Source organism: Mustela lutreola, chromosome 14, assembly GCF_030435805.1.
Source record: "Mustela lutreola isolate mMusLut2 chromosome 14, mMusLut2.pri, whole genome shotgun sequence".
Taxonomy (NCBI): domain Eukaryota; kingdom Metazoa; phylum Chordata; class Mammalia; order Carnivora; family Mustelidae; genus Mustela; species Mustela lutreola.
The window spans coordinates 18,741,421-18,763,949 of record NC_081303.1 but is presented as its reverse complement, the minus strand read 5'-3'; the positions used below and the strand labels follow the sequence as shown (position 1 = coordinate 18,763,949).

General features: G+C 48.4%; 1 protein-coding gene across 6 annotated transcripts in view; it reads left to right on the top strand.

Moving 5' to 3' along the window:
• RGS8 (regulator of G protein signaling 8) overlaps positions 1-5,765 on the top strand; it is a 41,987-nt gene extending 36,222 nt beyond the window's left edge. For all 6 annotated transcript variants that reach the window (XM_059146368.1, XM_059146370.1, XM_059146369.1 and 3 more), the window contains one exon: positions 700-5,765. In XM_059146368.1, the coding sequence (XP_059002351.1) occupies positions 700-882 (183 nt within the window). In that variant the 3' untranslated portion in view covers positions 883-5,765. The remainder of the gene's footprint in view (positions 1-699) is intronic.
• The last annotated feature ends 16,764 nt before the right edge of the window (positions 5,766-22,529 follow it).

Below are 22,529 nucleotides of genomic sequence, written 5' to 3'. Positions count from 1 at the left end.
CTATTATCTTATGATAACTTACTAAAATAATAAAATGAATTTCTATGTATGGCTGCGCTGAGTTATAAAACAGAATTTTACTTGGGAAGGTTTTATAGAAGAAAAATATTTGCTATCTATGAGTTTTGGTGCATTATATCCCTGAAGCTCTTCAATTATCCTTTGACTTGAGATGGAGGAGGACTTTGGCCAGTGGCCAGGACATTGTAGGCTCCTTATAATACTGCTTGGAACAGAGACGTCCATTATAACCATAGTCTCTCCTCTTGGGGCATTTGTTTCCTTAGTAGTTAAGAAAGAACAAGAGGGCAAGCTTACTTTAAGGAATCCACATTAATACTTACCTTCAGTGTTACCCTTTTCCTGGCATGGTGAAGCCTCCTGGCTTAGAAATTAAGTGATTTGGGATTTTGCCTTGGCTCTGTTACCAACTCTCTATAGTACTTTAACCAGCTTTTCAGTATCTCCTTTCTTCAGTGTCCTTATCTGTAAATTGGGATGAGGAATATTGGGTCTTCAGACTTCTCGGGATTCTTGCTGGGATCGAAGGGGATGACCTCTAAGAAAACAGTTTGAAAAGTATGAATAAGCTTACATGTGTAAGACACTGTCATTAATAATTATTGTACAGCTAGGAGCAGCTGCCAGACACCTTGGCCCTTGAGGGCCTGTGACCATGCTTTCTGTTTGTGTCTCCAGGTAAACATAGACTTCCAGACCCGAGAAGCCACGAGGAAGAACATGCAAGAGCCATCCCTGACTTGCTTTGATCAAGCCCAGGGAAAAGTACACAGCCTCATGGAGAAAGACTCTTATCCCAGGTTCCTGAGGTCCAAAATGTACTTAGATTTGCTGTCCCAAAGCCAGAGGAGGCTCAGTTAGACCTCAGATGGGGACTCTTGGAGATCACTGGCTTTTCCCCTCCCTTTGCTGCCAAGACCATATTCTAACATGATATGTCATAGGTGTTCAAAAAGCAATGGCACTTAGGTTGGGAGCCTGGGGATGAGAAATGGATGAAAGGCCATTCCAAAGTAAGATCCAGTCATCAGAGCTTGGACTCTTCCATTTACCCATGTTTGTGTTTCGGTTAGTGGTAGCACCTTGCTGCTATTACCCTTTTATTGGGTCAGCAAATTGCCCTCCATAATGCCTTGGGTCATTGCCGCTGAGAAGGCAGATTTGCTATGCTGGGCTATGTGTAAATAATGCAAATGCAATTTCCACCACCTCCACACCCTCCTCAGTTAGGATTCCTGACTCTAACTTGTACCATACCCCTGTGAGGAAGAGCTTAAAGACTCTGGCTCATGTTTGTGATTTGCTGTCACAATGTAATGACCAGTCCTGGGTGCTGGGACCTCACCATGGAGAGAGGTCTCTGGGGAATCCCAGGTATCTAGCACTGTCGTTAACGGGTGGCCTTGGGAGAAGAGGCAAACTCCATGGCTATTTCTTCCATTTCCATTGGACCAGTATGAGGAGCTGTGATCACTGCCCATCTTAGCCTAGGAAATTCACAAGACTTTTTTACCCTCACAATTCCAGGGAGGGTCTTGGGAGATGCCTTTCATGAGTTCTGGTGTGGATCTGCTTTTAAGAAGGATACAGCTTGCAAATCTTCTTCAGTTCTACCAAGAAATATTCCAGAAGTCAAATGACCAGGGAACATAGCACCAGTAGACTTTTGTGCAATGGGGCACCATATATCCTTTCTGTTGCTTACTATATTCTCTGCCCTCACCTCCCTGAGGCATCACACATCATGATCTCTTAGACTGACAGACAGCTCGACAAAGGGAGGTGAATTCCCATAGCATGGACAGCTCTCATGGTGCCTAATACTTTACTTGTCTCTCCCTGTCCCCCCTTCCATGCAGGTCATGTAATTATGATGGGGGAGAATGGGAATTTAGGCTGTAACTCTCCAGCTTGCTTCCTGGGAGCATGCTTTCTTAGAAAGGTCTCTCTCATGAGGGCCACCCTTGGCTAATCAGCAACTTCCTTCTTGATCTCTGACTTTTTGGGATTGAACATGGAACAGGAGGTGAGGCTAAGATCACTGTGAACATCTGGCTGTGGAGAATCTTCCTAAAATGCTTTCACGGTACCCTGCGACTGCTTTTGGAGCTGTGTCAGGAAACCCTTCCTTGGAGGACAAGCATAAAGCTCTAGCTGACTGAGAAAAAGTGGACTTTGGCACAAGTCTGTAACGCCCAAGATGTGACTCCTCAGCAGAGAGACCAGAAAGTGGAAGAGGAATCTGGAAGAGGTCAGTCTCCAGCTGGACCAAATCATGGAGAATATGGTGGAAGTACTATTGGGATGATTCACAGCCAATGGATTTGGATTCATTGCAGATCTCCAAAACTTTCAGCTTGACTCAATGGAAGAACTACGATTAGGCACAAACTCTGGAGTTCTGGTGACTGAGAACTGGGCTGAAGCATTCTCCCTGTGTGGGGCGATGGGCCTCTTTAGATGCACCAGATTCCAGCGTTTCATTCCTTTCCAGACACTCTGTGAAACTCTTCCTTCTTTGGCTGCAGCTAGTCAAGTCCAAGGGGGCTCTTGAGTCGCCCTGGTTTTAGGGTCCATTGCCCTGCCATGACACGTTATATCTGTAAGCGAGGGTTGGCGAGTCTGTCTGAACCACCAAGGAGAGCGAGAACACATGCCACCTGGCCCTCACACTGAAGCATCCTGTGAAATCTCACATTCAAGGACTCTGAAGCCTTGAACGGGTGTTCCTAGTTAGATCAGGTAGTGTCCCCCTACCCCCAATGGTAAAAAAGCATTCTTAGCTAAAGCTGCCAGAATTAATTTAATGATCAAATTCTTGAACAGGGTATTTTAAACATTGTTTACACATGAAATGTGCAACTGCTGCCAACTCTACTGTTGAATATGAGGTGCATGTAAGTCAGAACAGCACAGAGCTCCCGAAAAATGGAATGTTTAAGAGGGGCCTTTTTACTGCTTCCACTGTCCCCAGAAGTCTGCACAAGAGTGTTGGGCCGTGGCCTCCCCTGAGGCCTGGAGTTCTTGCCAATGGAATGAAGGCTGCAGATGGCGATGTCATGGCGCCCGGTGACTCCCCCCCATGATGGGGAGGCGTGAAGGACCAAGCTTGGGTGTCCTGAATTTTGCCGCTATGGGAGGGTATGTGGGCGTGTGTCTGTGTGTAGAGGAACGTGATAGCTCTATTTATGGTACTCCCGTGGAGTGTCTGCGTGCGTGCGTGCTTATGTGACCACTGTGAGCGTGAGTCCAGTACCCCACAGAGATGGTCTTCCCATGCGGTGGAGCTGTCCTCACCCGCTTTCTGTCCTGCTTTCCACAAAAGGCACGGAGCTCTCTGCTCCGATGCCTAAGTTCAGGCACTTAGGTCATGCCAACCCAGATTTTGGTCTGTGATGAAACAAAGAAAAATGTTTACAACATCTAGAGCAATATCAAAGCATACCTCATCCCCGACCTTCCATGTCTCCCCGTCCTGCCCTCTCTCCTAGTTCCTCTTCCTTGGGTCCTCGCCTGCCCCATTATGTGGGCATCTGCAGGGGCCCCTTCCGTGTAAGGTCTTCCTTTAATCCTCATGCCGGGCTCGTGCTGTGGACTGCCTTCTGGGCTCAAGGCATGCTCTGGGCCTGGGCACTTTGAAGACCCAGGGCAAGCCAGGGCAGGAGGCCAGGCAGAGCGGTGGATTTTAGGACTGCTCTCCACCCCACAAGTGGGTTTTCGGCCCCACTTGAGTGTCAGCCTGTTTTTAAGCCAGTGGGAGATGACCTGTTGCCTTGGGCAAACCAAACAGAACCTAATCTATGACAACCCTTCACAGTCGCAGGGTGCCTGTGGGGTGAGGACGCTCAGCATCCTCGGAGCGTGCCCAGGGCTTACTGGGAAAGCCTGTTACAAGTGCTAATTCCCAGGACGCACACCCAGAGATGCTGATCCGAAAGTCTTGTGGGGGGGCACCCAGAAAACTGCAGTTTTAGTAAGTTCCCATGCAGTAGGCTTGGAAAGAAGATGGTCTAAGAGAGTGGCTCGCAGCCCTGGCGGCTCCTAGGAATCCCCTGGCGAGTTTTCAGACCTAAATGTCTAGGTCCCACCCCAGAACAGCTTGGGGATGGGACCCACGGCAGCAGTTGTTTGTTTACAGCGACCCGGGTGATTCCGCGTGGATGAGGTCAGGAAGCACCGGCCTGGGGAGTGAGAAGGAGCACGGCCGAGATTAACGGGGGGCTAGGCCTAGAGGGTAGAGCGCACGCAGAGGCAAACAGGCACAATAATGGGGAACCTGCCAGCCTTGAGTCAGACTCTGGGGGGCTGCACCCTGTGCTGTCTCAGTCCGACGTGCTCCTTTGAGATGAAAATGGTTTTGCCCCAGTTGCACAGGGCATGAGGCAGCGATCGGGTCGGCCGATGACAGGGAGCTCTGGAGGGTGTCTGGAGGGAGCTCTGGAGAGGTTTCCCTACGCAGCCAGCCGAGTCTCTCATTCGCAGTGCTTCCTCCAAGCTCGCCTCCTGGGCCTCTCCATCCTTCATGAGTGTTCATGCCCTCTGGTCATTAGCCTTAGGTCGTGCCTCTGTGTCCAATGCCCTCTGGTCATTAGCCTTAGGTCGTGCCTCTGTGTTCAAGGCCACGCGACAGGGTAGGTGGAACTCAGGCAGTGGGCCAAGGGTGTGTCCCATCCTGGGACTGTCATGCCCTTTGGGGCTTTCTTTTCCAAGGCCACAGTGGGGTTTCAGTTCCTGCGCTAAGCCCTCACGATTCCCTCTTCGGTCTCAGGCTGGATGGGCAGCTGGAAGATTCCCAGTGGATTTTCTTCTTTGGTGCTCGCCCCAGAACTTGCTGCTCGGAGCAAACCAAAGCTGTGAAATGGTGTTCTGCCCAGGCAGCCGGCCCAGCCTCTGGGTAGGGCGAGGGCCTGGGTCCTTTTCCTTGGCGGGGCCAGGGTGACCCCATCCCCCTGGGCCCTGGACTGTGAGGGAAAGTCATGAACCCATTGTGTCAAGAGGGTAGGAGTGGGGAAGACTGAAGAGGAAGGAACAGGACGGGAAAGGCAAGCGGCTGACGTGGCGTCCGCTTCTCCACGAAGCAGAAGGGACAGTGAAAAGCAGCACGTTCAGGGGCAAGACGGCCCCCATTGACATGAGTGCCCAGAGCTCTCCTGACCCTGGGTGTGCCTACGCCCAAGCCAAGCAGAGGAATTCCACGTTCCATCTGACGCTGTCCTGCAGTCGGCCGAGGGTCACCCTCTAAGTAGGTGTCTCTCCGGGTCAGAAGCAAGGGAGGCGGAGAGCCACCCCTGCCTCTGAGAACCTGTGCCACTCGGCATGAGGCTGTGGAGGAAGCTGCTGAGAGCAGCCACGTCTCCCGGTCCCCCTGGCCTCTCAGGACCCCACAGGATGCTGTGGGCCCGGATGGGAGACGGCAGGACGGGGCCGCCAGCCTTCCCAGGCGTGAGGTCCAGGCCGGCTCGGTGCACCGTGCCCTTGGTGGTGGTTCCTCCCTTCGGACCCTTCTGCTGCCGTCCCTCTGCCGCGTGCAGGGAGAGGGGGCCGCGTGGCCGGGTCACAGGGCGTGCACGGGAGATGCGCGACAGCTCATCTGCCGTAGGAACCGCTTGGCTGATGGAGTCCTCATTGAGTTGTTTCATTCCTGTGCAAAGTGGAATCCTGTCATTCGCCTCGACTATACACAAGGCTGTGAGAACATAATAAACAGAGAGCCTGAACATGCGGCCCTCTGCTCTCTGCCCACACTTCTGGCCCGCTGGTTCTTTGTGACGAGACAATCCACCTGACACGTGGACTCCCCGCCGGGGTGGGGTGGGTGGGGTGGGGGTGGTGGCCGGCAGGGGGCTGCCCGGCGGGGAAAGCAGCCACGTGGGTGGAACTGGGGTGGCAGTGGTTTGGGGTCGTGTGGGGGGTGGAGGGTGACTTGGGGCCCACAAGGCTGGCCCTGGAACGGTCAAGTGCCGAGCAAACACGAGGTGGTGTTTTTATCAGCACCACCTACTGCTTGACATGCAGGGAGAGAAAAGGCGGAGGGATGGTTTATGTGTTTGTTCATCTGGGGCTGTCTGAAAACCGAGTGGGCTGCTCTTGCTTCTAACGGCACTTGGCTTTCTACAATCAGCGTGTCCCCGAGGAGCGTGCTTTAGTCATCAGGCCTTGGCGTGTCTCTGGTGATCGGGTCCCGTGGAGAGGACTGGAGGAGAATGAGGTGTAGTGTCTGCTTGTGAGACTCATCTGTCAGGTGTGGGCATAACGTGGACATGCATCAAATCTTAGTGATCCAAATAAGTAAAATGCACCAGAGAGGGTCTATCTAGAAAGGAAAGCTGATGATTCTTTTTTGTTTGTTTTGTTTTTTTTCAAAGTATTTATTTATTTGACAGAGAGAGAGAGAGAGAGAGAGATCACAAGCAGGCAGAGAGAGAGGGGGAAGCAGGCTCCCCGCCGAGCAGAGAGCCCAATGCTGGGCTCGATCCCAAGACCCTGATACCATGACCCAAGCCGAAGGCAGAGGCTTAACCCACTGAGCCACCCAGGCGCCCCTGTGATGTTTCTTCAAAGGTGAACGCTTTGGGTTAAATGATAAAGCCTCTTGCAACTCAAATGTTGGCTTCTGGGTTCCAGTTTGGTGGTCTTGGCTATGCATGAATGGTAGCAGCCCGGGCTGGTGCAGACTGGAGGCTGCCGGCGGGGTGGGCGTGGGACTGGCTCCTCTCTTTCCAGTGTTCCCCTTTGGCGCCCCCCACCCCTATTGCCACTTGGGCTTCTGACTCCTCCAGGACTGAGAGGAGCAGGGAAGGGAGCCAGGGGCCTCCCTGACGCACGTGCCTTCTGAGACAGGCCTCAGGCTCTCCGGGCCTAAGAGAACTCCGTTGGGTCCTTCCTGGGTTCACTGGAGACCCTGTCTCTGAGGAGTCCTCCCCCTCATATCCCCAGCTCCCCCAAACAGGCTAGTGGCTTGTCCCGCCCATCCCGGGAAGTGCCCTACCTTCTCTCCGCTGTGGTCTGTTTTGGAGAGCTCCTCAGATGACCCCATGCCAGTCTCCTCTCAGAGCACCACAGCGGGTCCATTGGGAGCATCTGGGGCTTCCTTGTCCCCAGAATTACAAGGCCACAGCTGCTCTGCCTTTCCTCTGCAGCCAGGGCCCCCCGGCCAGCCCATATTGCTCATGTTTTTGATTTTTCAAGCTGGGATCAGGTTTCCAAGCCTCCCTCTCGGAGGCACCCACTGTACCACTCTCCTGGGGGTGAAGTGAGAGGCAGGCCCTCAGCCCCATGGGAGGGGGAGCTAGACTCACCCTGTGCTAAAAGCTCTTTCCAAAAACCGTCACACATTCTCTCTAGCCCCTGAGCTTTTCCTCTGTGGGACAGGTTTTATAGGCCCCTCGCGGATTTTTACTCCCTCCCTTTGGATCTGAGATCTGTCTCCAGGCCTTGACAGATCCTCTTTCAGAGGAAAACACTTAACACTATGCTGAGCATCTCATTAAGCACAGTAAATGTGGGGAAAACAAGCCCAATCCCTTCTGGTCCTATTGTCCACATCAACAAAGTGGCCAGAGGAAAACAAGAGTACTCATTGATGTAACTCCCTCCTGAGGCTGCATTTCTTTGTTGAGGTCTGTCCTTGTCTCCTGTCCAGTTGTTACGGGGCAAAGCCATTCCGAAGGCTAGAAGAAAAGTGTGGGGACCCGTCATGGGTGCTGCCTCCCCTGTCCGTGACGGATTCTAGAGCACAGAGCGGGGGCCCAAGTCCCTGCCCCACATCACAGTGGCTGCGTGTCCGGCCATGGAAACAGAAAACCACAAGCCTGCGAGAACTGTCTTTGTCCCGCGTTCCCTGAGCACACTCTTCCTGCTCATTTGGGCTCGGACGCTAGACTGCTTGAGTTGGAAGCCAGCTGTGAACTCTTACACGTGGTCGGAGCCTAGGAAAGTTATTTCCCTGTGCCTCCATTTCCTCATCTGAAAAACTAAACTAAGAACAGAGTCAACCAGTTGGGGCTGTTGTGCAGACAATGTACGTAGTAGGCCCCGGGCAGGTGCTAGCTGCTGTCTTCTCTCTCCCCGGGCTCACAGGGACTCAAGCCAGCACCTTCATTCAGAGCTCACCTGCTTTTTGGTGGAAGCTAAAGGATACTACTCAAAGCAAGTGATGGTACACGACTAGTGTCTCCTCCTTCCCTGCTAAATCATCAACGTCCTGAAGATGGTCTGCCTTGTTCCTTACTCCAGTCCCTAGCTATTTCTAGAATATTATATCTACATATTTACATATCTACATATTTACCTTTACATATCTACAATATTTCTAGAATATTATATCTACAAATGTTTTTGAGCTGCCCTTATAGATTAAGCCCTTGGGTAGGCTGGAGGCAGAGACCAGAAATGTACCCCCGGGACCCTCAGAGAACTTCCTTAGCTCTCCCAGGAACTTACCCCGTCACAACACAGGCATGAGGCTTACCAAATGGGGGCTACAGAAAGCGAGGCCGGACTAATGGACTAACTGTACTAACAGACGTGGCCATACTAGTAGAAGACACTTAGGGGCCAGGAACTTTACAGAGCAATTTAGATGCTCCATCTAGTCGGAGGCCCACAATAGTGCTTTCAGGTAGGGTGTGGATTTGCTAGGCTTCCTATCACATAATACCACAGACTGAGCAGCTTAAACAACAGAAAGGTGTTCCCTCCCCATTCTGCAGTCCAAGATCAAGGTGCAGGCAAGATTAAGTTCTTCTGAGGCCTCTCTCCTTTGCTTGTAGAAGGCCACCTTCTTGCTGTGCCTCACATGGCCTTTCCCTGGAGACCTTAACCCTTGGTCTCTTCCTCTTGTAAAAGCACCAGTCAGGTTGGATTTGGGCTGACCCCAACAGCCTCATTTTAATCTAATCATCTCTCTGAAGGCCTATCTCCAAATTGAGTCATATTCTGAAATATTGGGGGGGTGGTTAGGGCATCAACATACGAATCAGGGGAGACACAGTTCAGCCCATAACAGGTAGATACTGTTTGGGGGTTATTATCCCCATATACAGATACAGAAACTGAAGCAGGAGAGCTCAAGTGCCAAAGGCAAGGTCATGCGACCTGCAGGTGGCAGAATCGGAGTTAGAACCCCAGCTCCGCTAGCGAATCCAGGACAGGTCCTGCTTTGTAGAGGGGAATGCAGGGCCGGGGTGGGGTGCATAGGTGCAGGGGAGAGGAACAGATGCCGGAGCTGAGATCCCCCCAGGGTGGGAAGGATGCATGTCAATGTCAGCGCAGGCCGAGGGAGAGGTGCGGGGAGATGTGAAAACGAGGGTCAGTTCTTTATCTTTTGCTCGTTCAAAAATCTGGGCTCCTGGAGAAGCTGAAGGCGTGGTGGAAAGTGATGGTGGCTGACATGCACCACCAAGCCGGCTGGAAATTGGATTAGCCAATTATCTGCCCGAGCTGTTCCCGAGCTGCTGCGCATTCAGGTGCAGCTGGGCTAGTTTGTTTTGTTTCTGCCCTGCTCTTTGTAATATCTCTCCATTAGGAGGGCGATCAGTTCACTGCCATCTCACAGGGCACCTTCTTCCAGGGGGAGGCTGAGTCACAGCCCCACCCCCAACCCCCAGATAAGCATAGTCTTTGTCTCTTACAGCTGCGGCCTGAGGGGGTGGGAGAGCACATTCTTGGGGTTCGGGCTCCCGGGGCTTCCCCCCCGAGGAACAAAGAGCCCCGTCCCCCCAGACAGTAAGACCCGTCTTGCAGGCACCCAAATGGACAGGGGCTCTCCTCTTAATACACATGGCAGGAAAGAAAATGGGGATTTGGATGCCTGAGATTGAATCCTGAAACTGTTACTTATTCTGGGTGTGTGACCCTGGGGAAGGAATTTGGCCTCTCCTAGTCTGTTTTCCTGTTAGCAAAAAGGGGATAATAGTACCCACGTTTCCAGGCAATGTGAGGTCTGCAGATGAGATGGGCAGAGCACCTGGGCAGGAGCTGGTCTGTGTAGGTGTCCTCAGAATAGTAGCCACAACTATTGGAGATCCAAACTCTGGTTTGCAGTCATCCCAGAGCCTGTCCTGGGGTGGTCGGCAAGTTTATCACAGTAGGTAGAATATAAACTGTATTTGAAAAACAGGACCTCTGTCCCTAGAAAGAAAACAAGGTGCCTTTCATTCAACAGGGGGTTTGACCCAGCCAGAGTACTAGGACCCCTCCTTACATGCCCTATGACCTAAATAGAATAGGGACCACTCTCACTTGTCATGCAGGCTTTCCAAGGAGACACACAAAATGCAAACAAATTAACTGAACTTTGAGTTGGAAGAGTCTGAAAACAAAATCCCACGTCGTGCAAAACCAAACCAACTGCTCGGCCCTTCTGGTATGCTCTGACCTAGTTTATGCCGGAGCCAGGATTAGACTTTTGACTTGTAGCCTTCGGAGAAACACGGGAAATGTAGCTGATGGTGGACGTTCTCAGTCAAGGTGCGGGGTAGTAGTGGTGCTGGAGTAGATCGAATGGAGCCGGCCTCGAATACTGAAAGGCGGTGTGTGTGTCTGCTGGGATGTGAAGGGGAATTATTTTAATCCTGCGTTTTAAAAATGAAATGGTCAGGGTTTTCCAGGAGGTGCTTTCTCTGGTCAGTTGTAACCAATATGGGGGATGATTTAAGTCCCTAACTGTTCATGACCTAGGTCGGCAGCACCTCATGGGAAATGGCAAGGAAGGGGTGAGGAGCTAGGAAGGGAGCTTCTAGGACCTTCTGCATCATAATTACCTTCAAATCACAGAATCCCCCAGATGGTAGCCTGCTGATAGGGCAAACTTCCTCTCCCTTCGTGGAGTTGAGTCTTGGGGAGATGAATAGACAGCAATTACCTGTGAGAATATATTGGTTTGCTTTCCTGACTCAGGGCTGGCAGTTGCTAAGAGAAAGGGGTCTTGCGGGAGAGGAGCGGAGATAGTGCCTGTGGACAGCCAAGGGGAGCTGTGGGACTCAGCCCCTCCCCCTGGCAAATGGCCCTTTTCAGGCAGCTCTGCCGAGGGACTTGTCTCAGCCAGGAGGAAACATTCTCACGCAGAGGGGTGGCATCTGGGCCTGCTTTGTAGCCACGGAGACAGTCTTGCCCTGTCGAGGGAGCAGCTGTTGGCCACCTGCTCACCAGCCTGGGTTAAGCCCTCTTTTGAGGAGGAGTGAGGGAGTCCGGCCTCGAGAATAAAGGGTGCGTTCAGCATGGTCTGCCTGGGCCATTAGCTTTGGGAGGCGAGAGCTGTGAGCAGGGTGCAGCGGCCCAGATGCTTGTCACGTGTCCCCCCTCCCCCCCCCGCCCCACCTCAGGCCCCACCCACAGGGCCCCCTCCACCCTCTGGCAGCTGGCCTGTCTGCCAGCCTTTTTGTCTTGGTAGCACCTGCCCCTGCTTCCACTTCCCTGTCCCCAGGGAAGCATCTGTCCCGGAGCCAGGCAGTCCAGCAGCGGCCAGGCAGAGGCCGGCCATGCCAGGCGTCTGTGGAGACATTCAGGGCCTTTGGCTTCCTGCCCTGGCCCTTGAACAGGGACCAATCCAGCTTCCCCTCCAAGGCCCCCCTTTGGGGGTGGCAGGGCTGGGGGCTGGGGAGTCGGTGCTTGAGGAGGAGGGCTTGGTAGGGACAGGGGAGCAGGGAGATATTTTTTAAAGCTGTGGATGTACACATCCACAACCAATCAAGAAAGAGAGGAAAGAAACAGACAAAGTGAGGAACTAGAATGTGTCCAATAATCGTCCGGCTGGAGCGGAGAACTCGGTGTGTGCCCTCAGTTCTTTATGGAGGGATCAGTGCTATTCACAGAGTACTATAAGCCCATGTCCTATGAACGCTTTCTTTTCCCCCCTCATCATCACAAGGCAGGGCTATCCTTATTTTAGCTTTTGTTTGTTTTTTTTTTAATTGAGATATTATTGGCTTCTAATATTTTATTAGCTGCAGGTGTACACCCTCATGATTTGCTCTTTGTATATATTGCAAAACGGGCATGAAAGGAGTCTAGTTAACACGCATCACCTCACATAGCGACACATTTCTCTTCTTGCGATGAGAACTTTTAAGATAGACTCCCAGAGACATCATTTTGTTAATTACAGTCACGCTGCCACACAGGCCATCCCCGGGACTTACTTTTTTTATAGCTGGCACTTAAAAATATCTTATTGTTCAATCCTTACCGCTACCCCAGGGAGCAGACATTATTGTCCCATTTTATAGAAAGATACATGTGGCTCTGAGGGGTTATTGCCACAACCCCAGGTGAATGGCGGGATGGTTCTGAAGACTGAACCCGTCCGATGAGCACCGAGCTCCTGGCCACGGCCTCCCGCTGCTCCCTGGGGCTCTGCTTTGCCTTCCTGAAGCAGAGACCTCTCTAGATCACTTCTTCTACAGGAGAGCTAAGCTATTTATTTAACTTTTCATCTGTCATTCATTTTCTTCCTCTTTTAACCCAGAGTATAAGCAACGGCAAGAGTCAAGTTCGAACCTTCTTGGAAGGCAGCCTCTGGTGTCCAGGGCTCTTAAACGACTCACAGTGAATGCCTGGATGCTCCCTGATGATCCAAGGTGACACGGACTGTCCTCCCTGTGCATAGATATCCCTGACCCTCTATCTATAGGGCTTCGATAGGAATTTTTCAAATTCGAATCTTCCTTAAAACAGATTGCAAATTCCATTAGAAGTTGAAGGCGTGGGTGAGGGCAGGTCTGTGGACTTGGTAAAGAATGAGGCCTCTGTCCAGAACAGGATCTGTGCCTGGGGGCCCTCTGGGGAGGGGTTTTATAGGTCTTGCCATTACTTAAATACACGCAGATCTGGGAATCCTGTAAGCCTGAGGCCTGCGAACAGCTGCTCTGCCAAGGGTGTATTTGCCTGGTAATTCTCATTTTTATTTGAGTGCCCATCTGCCCCATCACTGACATCAGAGCACAGCTGCAGGTCCTGTTTTCCCTTCCCGGCGCCTGTGCCCGTGGTGTGTCCTTGCACTCAGGATGATTAAATGGCTCTGTGGGTGGCCTCACTCTGTAGTGTGTGTTTCAGGGTAGAGGGGGCAGGCCGGCGGCCCAGGGCGGCTGAGGATTGAGGCTTCCCATCAGGAAGGACAGGAGAGGCTCTGGCAGAGTCTGGGCGCCGTAGGGGAGGGTGGTGCTGGGCAGGGGCAGAGTATGGGAGCGCCTTCTGTGGTAGGAGGGAGGAGGTGCCCTGGGAACAGGAGGCTTCTGAACCCCAGAAAGGTTTGCCACTTTAGTAACCAAGCAGTCAGCCCTGGGGATTAAAAGGCAAGTGGCTTCACCCCAAACCAGGGCTGGCTCCAACTTCTGGAGCCTCCCAAGCCCAGCACAGGCCAAAGCCATGAGGACGGGTATGGAAGGTGCTGAAGACATTCAGTAACTATAAGTTCTAGTCTCACGAGGACAAAATATAGTTTCCTTGCTATTCCTTTTGCCCCCTACATCCCCTCTCTCCCAGCGCTTCCTTGCTTCTGTTCTTCATGGCAGTCCTGGATTCAGATCCTGGATCTGGTTATCAACCAGTTTGTGCAATCTTGAACAGTTTCCCGAACCTCTCTGAGCCTCAGTTTCCATATCTGGAGAATGGGCCCAGCTATTTCCATTACTAGATATATAACTGTCAGAAATATTTTAATATGTGGACATTAAAAGAAGTGCCCAAGAGTGTTCTTAGTAGCACTAAGTAGCAACAGTAGCACTTAGTAGCAATGGTAAAAGATTGGACACCACACAGAAGGCTCTCAAAAGAAGAATGGATAAATTGTGGCACATTCACGCAACGGAACTCATACAGCTATGAGAATGGATGGCCTGCAGTTGTACTGTAGCAACAATATGGGTGAATCCTAGCAAAATGATGTTAAGCTAAGAAGCAAGTCCTTTTATTAAAATTTAAATATAATCAAAATAAACAATCTATTTTAAGGTTCCCCTGTATATACAATAAAACTAAAAAAGAACAAGGAAATGATAGGGGATGGGGTTGGCCTCTTGTAAGGGGAGATATAGGGAAGGATTTTTCTTAATCATGTAGAAAAATTTATTTATTTTGTTATCGAGAGATAATGGACAAGACAGTCGAAGCTGGTCTTACTAGTCTCTTATGAAAATTAACTATAGGAGAGGGCTGGTACTGGTACATTATTTTAATTTGTGACAATGTAGGGAAGGAACACATGAGTAGAGGTTAATTACCATTAGTATTCTAATTCTTGAGTTAGATGTAGGTTCAAGAGTGTTCTTCAGATCACTAAAGTGAATGATTGAAATAAAAATAATTAAGATCCGAGCATGGGCCAATGAGGATAGTGTGAATGAATAAAGTATTATAAAGATTAGTTCAGTTTTGTGCCCTGAAATCCTTTAAAAATATGATTGCAGAGATTACAGGATTGTATTAATGAGGTAATGTTCATAACAAACTACTAATGCACTGTCTGGCATCCAGTAGGTACTCAAGAAATCAAGTTAATCTCAATGTTTCTAGCCAACCACGGAGCTGATCTTGCTCCCTATAAATCAGTATCCTTAGTGCTTTGGTCCTTTAAGAATGGATCCTAAGTCACTCATTAAGTTCCTTCTGCTTCCCTCCTCCCTCCCACTCCTCTCTTCTCCCCCACCAGAGCAAAGGAAGCTTGTCTGTCCTGTGGTACAGAAAAATGCGGGCAATATGTATGAGAAGGCTTTGAGACTGTTAAGTGCTCCCAGGAAACGGTTGCTTTCCTACATGCCCTGCATCCTATCAGTGGATGGAAAGAACGAGACAAAACTCTGAGCCTGGGCAGCTTCTGCCGGTGAAATGAACATGTGGCCATGCTGCTGGTTCTGAGAGGTGAGAGCCTGATGTGGTCTGTAATATTCTAGGAGGATGCTAGGGGAGGTGGTCTGGGCTTGCACCAGGAGCGGCACCAGGAGCTATCTAATGGAAAGAACAGTGGATTTGGACCTGGAGCTGTAAACTTTGGCTAGAAACCTGACCTTTCCACTTGCTGCCTGTAGGTAGGCAAGTCCCTCAGTCTCACTGAGCCCTGCTTTCCTCATCTGTACTGTGCAACTGGGAATAGAAATTAAACACACACACACACACACACACACACACACACACACACACACTACAGTGCCTACCTGACACGCAGCAGACATCCAAAAACTGTTTGCTGAATCTGAAAGCTCTCCAGAGCTTCAGCTTTCCTCCAGAGGATTGACAGACTCACTCCAGTTAGAGTCGAAAATGCCTGATTCAGACTTGACAAGAAAGTGTCATTTTGAGTTTCAGTGCTGTTAAGTTTGGTGGAAGAGCTGGGTGACATCTGTCATGGAGTTGGAAGCATTCCCCTGACTTCTATCCCTGCATCCCGAGCCTCCTATCTGTCGGAGCAGGATGCCTGGAGATGTGGCAATCACACGTACTCCCTTCCCTCAGCTCTTGTGTCTGATAGAACCGAGGGAAGGAGACAGCCACAGTGGTCCTGGAAAGGAAAAGAAGTCACTGGGAAGCAATTCTGGAGAACCCCAATGGTGGTGGAAGTTGGACAGATGGTTTGGGGATACGGGTGATTTCACAACCCATGGGTCTTTTAAAAGTCACCGGGCTTGACCTGAGAAAGTTACCTCCTTTTCCCTCAAAAAAGTGACTTAACCCAGCCCAGCAGCATGATTAGGTCTAGGTCTGTGAGACAGACCGGAAGCCCAGGGTGAACTCTGTACTTATTTTCAGAAGATGTATTGAACATTCATGATGTGCTAGGTCTGGTGCTGAGCTTTTTATATACTTAAGAAAAAATCTTCACAGTATCTAACCATCAGAATGTCTCCAAGTACTCATTTTCTAGGTGTGAAACAGATTGGGACAGTTTCTTAGGTCAGATGGGGTTACCCCAAGATCAATAGTGAAAATGTGGGGGCAGAAACCAGGCGTTGGGGTGGGGGAGGCTGCCACAGACAGGAAGGAAGGGCATCCTGTATTTTAGGTCACACCTGCCTGTCTAGAGGTGGGGGTGGGGGCTGTGGGTTTCGACCAGAACACAGTTATGAGGCCCAGAAGGGAGACCCTGGAGGCCTTCAGCATCCGCACTGGAAATATGTCCCCCTATAGCCATTACTGACCTTCTCACACCACCCGTCCTGCCTCAACACATCGAAGCTGGAGGGTGACTAGAATTTGACTGGGATAAAGGCCTTCACCTGAAGGGATAAAACTTTGGGAGATCTTGAGCATCACTGGGAATTTTGGGGAAGGGGGACTGCTTTAAAAGGGCCCTTTCAGTGTCCTCATCACTCTGAGGGGTCAGAATCTGTCCACCTTGTAAATGTGGCCAGACTTCTCTCTCCCTGTTCTCTCCCATGTACTTGAAACTCTGGGGGTATTTGCCAGTTGTTTTTTTTTTTTTTTTAACATTTAATTTATTTATTTGACAGAGACAGAGATCACAAGTAGGCAGAGAGGCAGAGAGAAGGGGAGAGGCAGGCTCCCTGCCAAGCACAGAACCCGATGCCGGGCTCGATCCCAGGACTCTGGGATCATGACCTGAGCCGAAGGCAGAGGCTTTAACCCACTGAGCCACCCAGGCACCCCTATTTGCCTGTCTTTACAAATAGGGAAAGGTCTTTATTTTTTTTTTTTTGGAGGTAAGGTATATGAAGGTGTTTTATAAATAGTAAAAGTTACATAAGTGTAAGGCAATGCTTTTCTTACTGCTTCCTATGGAGACTGCTGCAGGCAGAGGCCTCTGATCTCATTCCCACTGGGAGTCTTTCTCCCCTCATAGGAGCCTGGCCCAGATCTGAAGCCCAGGAGTACATATTATGTAAGATTTGGCTAAACTGAATAGAGTCTCTCTTCCCATTTCAAGTTTGGTTAGATTTATTTCAATTAAAAATTTGTTTTAAGTGTTCACAAGGTGTGTAAGTACTGTGCATAATTGAAGACATAACAGAGAGCAAAAGATTATGTAGTTCCTGTACTCAAGGAATTTACAGTCCAGTGGAGTGGAGGGAAGAAAAAGAGAGAAAGAGAACAAACCTTTCGATTAAATTAAATTTTAATTAAAACGCCAGTACAGAGGCACCTGGGTGGCTCAGTGGGTTAAGCATCTGCCTTTGGCTCAGGTCGTGATCTCAGGGTCCTGGGATTGAGCTTGGGCTCTGTGCTTAGTTGGGGGGGGGGTCCACATCTCTCTCTCCCACTCTGCCCCCTCCCTCCCCACTTGTGCTCTCTTTCTCTTTCTCAAATGAATAAATAAAATCTTAAAAAAAAAAAAAAACCAAACCCAAAAACATAAAATGCAGAGGGAAGCCTGCTTTGATTGAGATGGAGACAGAGGAAAGAGGAAGCAAAGGAGGTAGAATGTCTGGGTGAAGCTGGCTACACTTCACCCTTTCTCTCCAGGCCTTCCTAGGGCTTCTCAGAGGCCAGCTCAAAAAGCATAAAATTTCTAGACGAAAATAGGAGAATACTTTTCTGACTTGAAGATAGGTATGGGCTTCTTAGGACACAAAAAAGCGCTAAGCATACAAGAAGAAAATGATAAATGAGACTATATAAAAATTTAAAACTTCTGTTTATTAAATGACATTGTTAAAATAAACAGGGAAGCCAGGCTGAGAGAAGATATTCACATGTATTCTATGTATTTACAATACATACATTAGACAATAAACTTGTGGCCAGAATATGTAAAGAACTGCTACAACTCAATGCAAATCAAAGAACAATTTTAAAAATTGGTCAAAGACTCACACAGACACTTCACAAAAGGATGTATATTAATGTCCAATAAACCATAGACTGATGGTTGATACCGTCAGTCATTAGGGAAATGCAAATTAAACGGTTTACCAACAGCTAATTTGTAAACAGTGGTGCCAGCATTTGAGACAGCTTTGTGTCCTTCAAGTGCTTCTTCAAATCATAGTTATAAAACTTTTTCTTGTATCCTTTCTCTGCCTCCAAATTATTTTTATCCACAGCACTGAACCCATGAAGGTACAGCTAGATTTTTTTTATAGATGTCAATGGTTACGTAATCTTTCACTTGTGGTCTCTGAAACCTCTTTCCTAAGTTCGCAAATGACATATGAATATTTCTCTTTGCCAAGGAACGATCTCTCAATGGACTGCAGTTACTGCCCTCTGTGAACACAGAAACCCACGCGACTTTTAGCATACTATCCTAATGATTCTCTCTTGCCAATAAACAGGCCCACTTGTGAAGGACAAATGACAACCCAAAAGAGGGCTCAGAGACCCCTGCCCAGAGCTCTAAGAGGCTCCTCTAGGGACTAGGGAACATTTGGAAAAATTATGCCAAAACCACCAGTGAGGATTCATTGCACACCCACTAGAATATGTGAAATGAAAATTCTAATCACAAGGTTTGGCAAGGATGGGGAATTACTGGAAATCTTATCCAGAGCTGGTAGGAACACAAGATGGTACAAAGCACTTCGGAAAGCAGTCTGACAGTTTCTTTAAAGCTAAATGTGGATCTACTCTCTGGCCTGGCTGCTCCACTCATGGGTCTCAAAACACGTCTACAAAAAGACAAGTACAGATGTTCATAACAGCAGTATTCACAATAGGCAAAAACTTGAAATGACCCAGACAAACAGGACGATGGAGAAGCAAATCATGGTCTATCATATCGTAGGAAACACTATTCAGCAATGAACAGGAATGTATTACTGATAAACATAATTAAAAAAAAGAAGCCAGGTACAAAACACTGCATTCTCTATAATTCCACTTACATGAAATTCTACAACAGGCAAACTTATCTATGCTAAAACAACAATAATAAGAGCAAAAACAAAAGTTAAGTGCTTGGTTGCAGATGGGGTAGGATGGTAGCAGGAAACTGGGAGAAGATATGAGGAAACTATCTGGGGGTGATGAGAATATTCTAGATCTTATTAGGGACATGGGATACATGGGTGATATGTTTGTTAAAGCTCCTTGAACTAAAACAGGTAAGACCTGTGCATGTAGATGATATTTCCATAAAAAAAGTGTTAGGCAAAGAATTCGTTAGTTTTCAATGTCAAGAAAGCAGTGTAAATAACTTTCTGGACCCTTCCTCTCTGGAGAACAGCTCACAAGCAACTAGGAGAACAAGAAGCTTCAAAATAAACTTTAGCTTGGTGAAACTAGGTAACCCACAACGATATGTGGAGACAGCAGACGGAGAAATGATGAATGACTCATGAGAGGATGGAATCAAACCTGACCCCAAAAGGGAGAAGGTGAAGGGATGGGGTTGTTGACTGACAAGAGTCAAGTTCATTGGCCTGCAGAATCCCAGAAGGGCTCGGGTACTAGAGAAATCAGAAGGGGGAAGGAGGGGTGGATGCTACAGCAGAAGGACTTTTGAGAACCTGGTTCTCTACACCCTCCCCACTACTACCCTAAGCCACCATCGTTATGAACACACAAAGCCCTTCTTTTACTTTTCTGCAAACCTGTACCCTTCTCAAGGCTGAGAGTCCAGAAATCTAAAGCCAGGTAGATCTGTAGACTGATTCTGTTTTCCCACTCTATACAATACTTCCCTGACAAAAGAAGGTACAGAGTCAGTTATTTGCTTGAAAAGAGGAAGGGCAAGAGGAGATTTTAGGTAGTGAAAAAAACCATCAAATTAATACTGTCAAATATCATCTAGCTACATACATGGGGTACGGAATATATCTTCTAGTATTGTACCTCAGGTAGTCTTTTTAATTACCATAAATGAATCTGTGAGGTAGTACAGACTCTATTATTCCCTATATTACTGGTAAGGGAAATTGAGGCACAGAAGTGTTACATGACCTGTCCAAGGTCACACAGCCTGTTACTATCTACTCAGAACAAGAGCCCTGGTCCTTTGGTTCTATGATCAGTGTTCCTCCACCATTCAATGATAACTACTACCCCTCTTCCAAAATATGAGTGAACAGACAAAAAGAAGAAGATGCTGTGATTCCCTTTATATTCAATCCTAGAAAATGTAATCTAATTCTTAGAGACAGAAGGCAGATCAGCGGCTGTCTGGGGACAGGAGAGCAGAGCCAAGTGGGAAGCAGAGATCACAAAGGGACTTGAAGGAATTTGGGGGGAGGTAATAGATTGCTCACTGATTTTTTGATTTGGTATTGTTTTGTTTTTGAAGACTGTATTTATTTAAGACAGAGAGAGAGCAAGAGCACGAGGGTTGGAAGTGCAGAGGGACAAGCAGACTCCCTGCTGAGCGTGGAGAAGGGCTCCATCCTGGGACCCCGAGACCATGACCTGAACCAAAGTCAGACACTGAACTGACTGAACCACCCAGGCACCCTGATTACTCACTCTTTTGTGATAATTTCTCTGGTGTTTACATAAGTCAAAACATCAGATTTTATACTTTAAATATGTACACTTTATTGTGTGTTGATTATCCACAATAAAGCTGTTTGAAACAATATGGCCAGAAATGAATCAGTTGCAGGGAAGCCCTACGTTTACCATTTCCACTTTTGAACTTCTACAAAACATCAAAAAACATGCTTGATCTACAGAATGATATATACTCTGCCTTTGTAGGGATATGCCTATAGAAGAGGATGTCAAAAAAGAGAACCAACATTTATATAGCATCTGTAACAGACATCTTGTTTTTGTCCCCGCCCCCAAATTCATATGTTGAAACTCTAGCCCCTACTGGGATGGTATTAGAAGGCGGGGGCTTTGGGAGATGATATGTAAAGATGATTCAAGAGGGCAGAGCCCCTATGATGGTGTTCGTGTCCTTATGAGAAGAGGAAGAGACCAGGGTACTCACTCTCTCTACCATGTGAGGCCAAGATGGCCCTCTTGTAGAGGGAAAAGAGGCTGGCTCTCTGCAGAGTATCCATACCATGATCTTGGACACCCCAGTCTCCAGAATAGTGAGAAATAAATGTTGTTTAAGCCACCTGGTCTATGATATCTTTGTTAATAGCAGACCGAACTAAGAAACATCTAATGTATTATCTTTGAGAATTTTCATTGAGCCCTATGTGATGGCCATTACCATCACATCCATCATATTGGTAAGAAAGGCTCAAGCCAGTGAGAGTTGGTGTCTCAGGGAGACAATAACTAACAGTCCTTTTCTCCACTCACTTCCTGACTTCTGAGCTCTGACTCGGGAGTCAGGCGTACAATGATGAAAATGTCAACTTTATTACCGATAAAAGCTGGTTTGGAAGGCTTGGCTGAGAGGTGCTGCCAAATGGGTCTGCTAATAGGCTCTCCTGAACTGAACTGAACTCTGAAATTGCAAGCTTCCCCCCCGGGGCCCCACGAAACTTAGCACAGAGTAGGGTTTGCAGGCTTCCTGGAGACAAACCACTTTGGGCATGCCCAGTTCCTTTTTCCAAACTCACGGACTAGTGAGTTGCTACTTCCATGGGTAGGACTGGGTAAAGTTGGGGAACAAGTTGGGGGGAGAATCTGTAAGTATAACTTTAGGGCAGTCCCTTCACAAGAAAACACAAGCAATCAGAAAAAAGTATACCCCCAACAGTCAAGAGGGATTCAGACACAGGTCTACACTCCAAAGCATTTACTATGTCAGTGGGTTTCATGCTAAAAGTTGTGTGCAAAAATAATTTCTGGGCACTAGGTCCTAAATTAAATGGATTAATTTCTGTGCATCTATTCTGCTTAGGTGAGCCCATGATGAGACAGGCTAAGCTAAATGTCATGGTCCTTGTCCTTGAGGAGTTCAAGGACTGATCAGCCATTCTTGAGTTACAGCTTTGGCCTCAACTTGCCTCTTCAATATGTCTTCCACTGATCCATTGTGGCCTCATATGGCCACAAACAGGACTACTATGCATGGCTCCAATATATACAGCTCCAACCCTTGCCTTTATTATGTTATCCCTTTTGCCTGGAATCCAACTTAATTAAGTATATAGTTTTTGAGCATCTTCTGTGTTAGGACTGCAGGAGTCACCAATATCCTGGTGACTGGATATTGCAAACCTTGGTCTTTGATGTTTAAATTCTATCGCTCTTTCTAGGTCCACTTCCTTTAGGAAGGCTTCTCAGGTTTTCCAATCAGGCATAATCTCTGATCTTTGCTTCTTTGGAATGTCTGAATTGTAGATTTGAGTGGCGCCTCTGACTGCTCATCAGTGACTCCTCAGCCATGCCTATCAAGGGACACACAAAGGAAACTCTCCATAATTCCACGACTCAGCTCCACAGTAGAGTCTTGAAAAGCTGGTCTTTCATTCCTGTGTCCCCAAATTTTGCTGCCTAGCTTACAATGGGCAGAAGAGGAATAGTTAATGGGTGACAAGGGTACCACTTATCGGTCTGCACTTGAATCTTGCTCTGTCACCTCCTCCTCTAATTCACCTTTGCCTTAGTAGCTACTGACCCTCCTTCTCACCTTCCTGTTGCTGTGGTTACTGGTCCTCTTTGCCTTCCCCTGTCAGTCCTCCAGCCTCCGCCTCCGACTTCAAGTGCGAACAAACCTC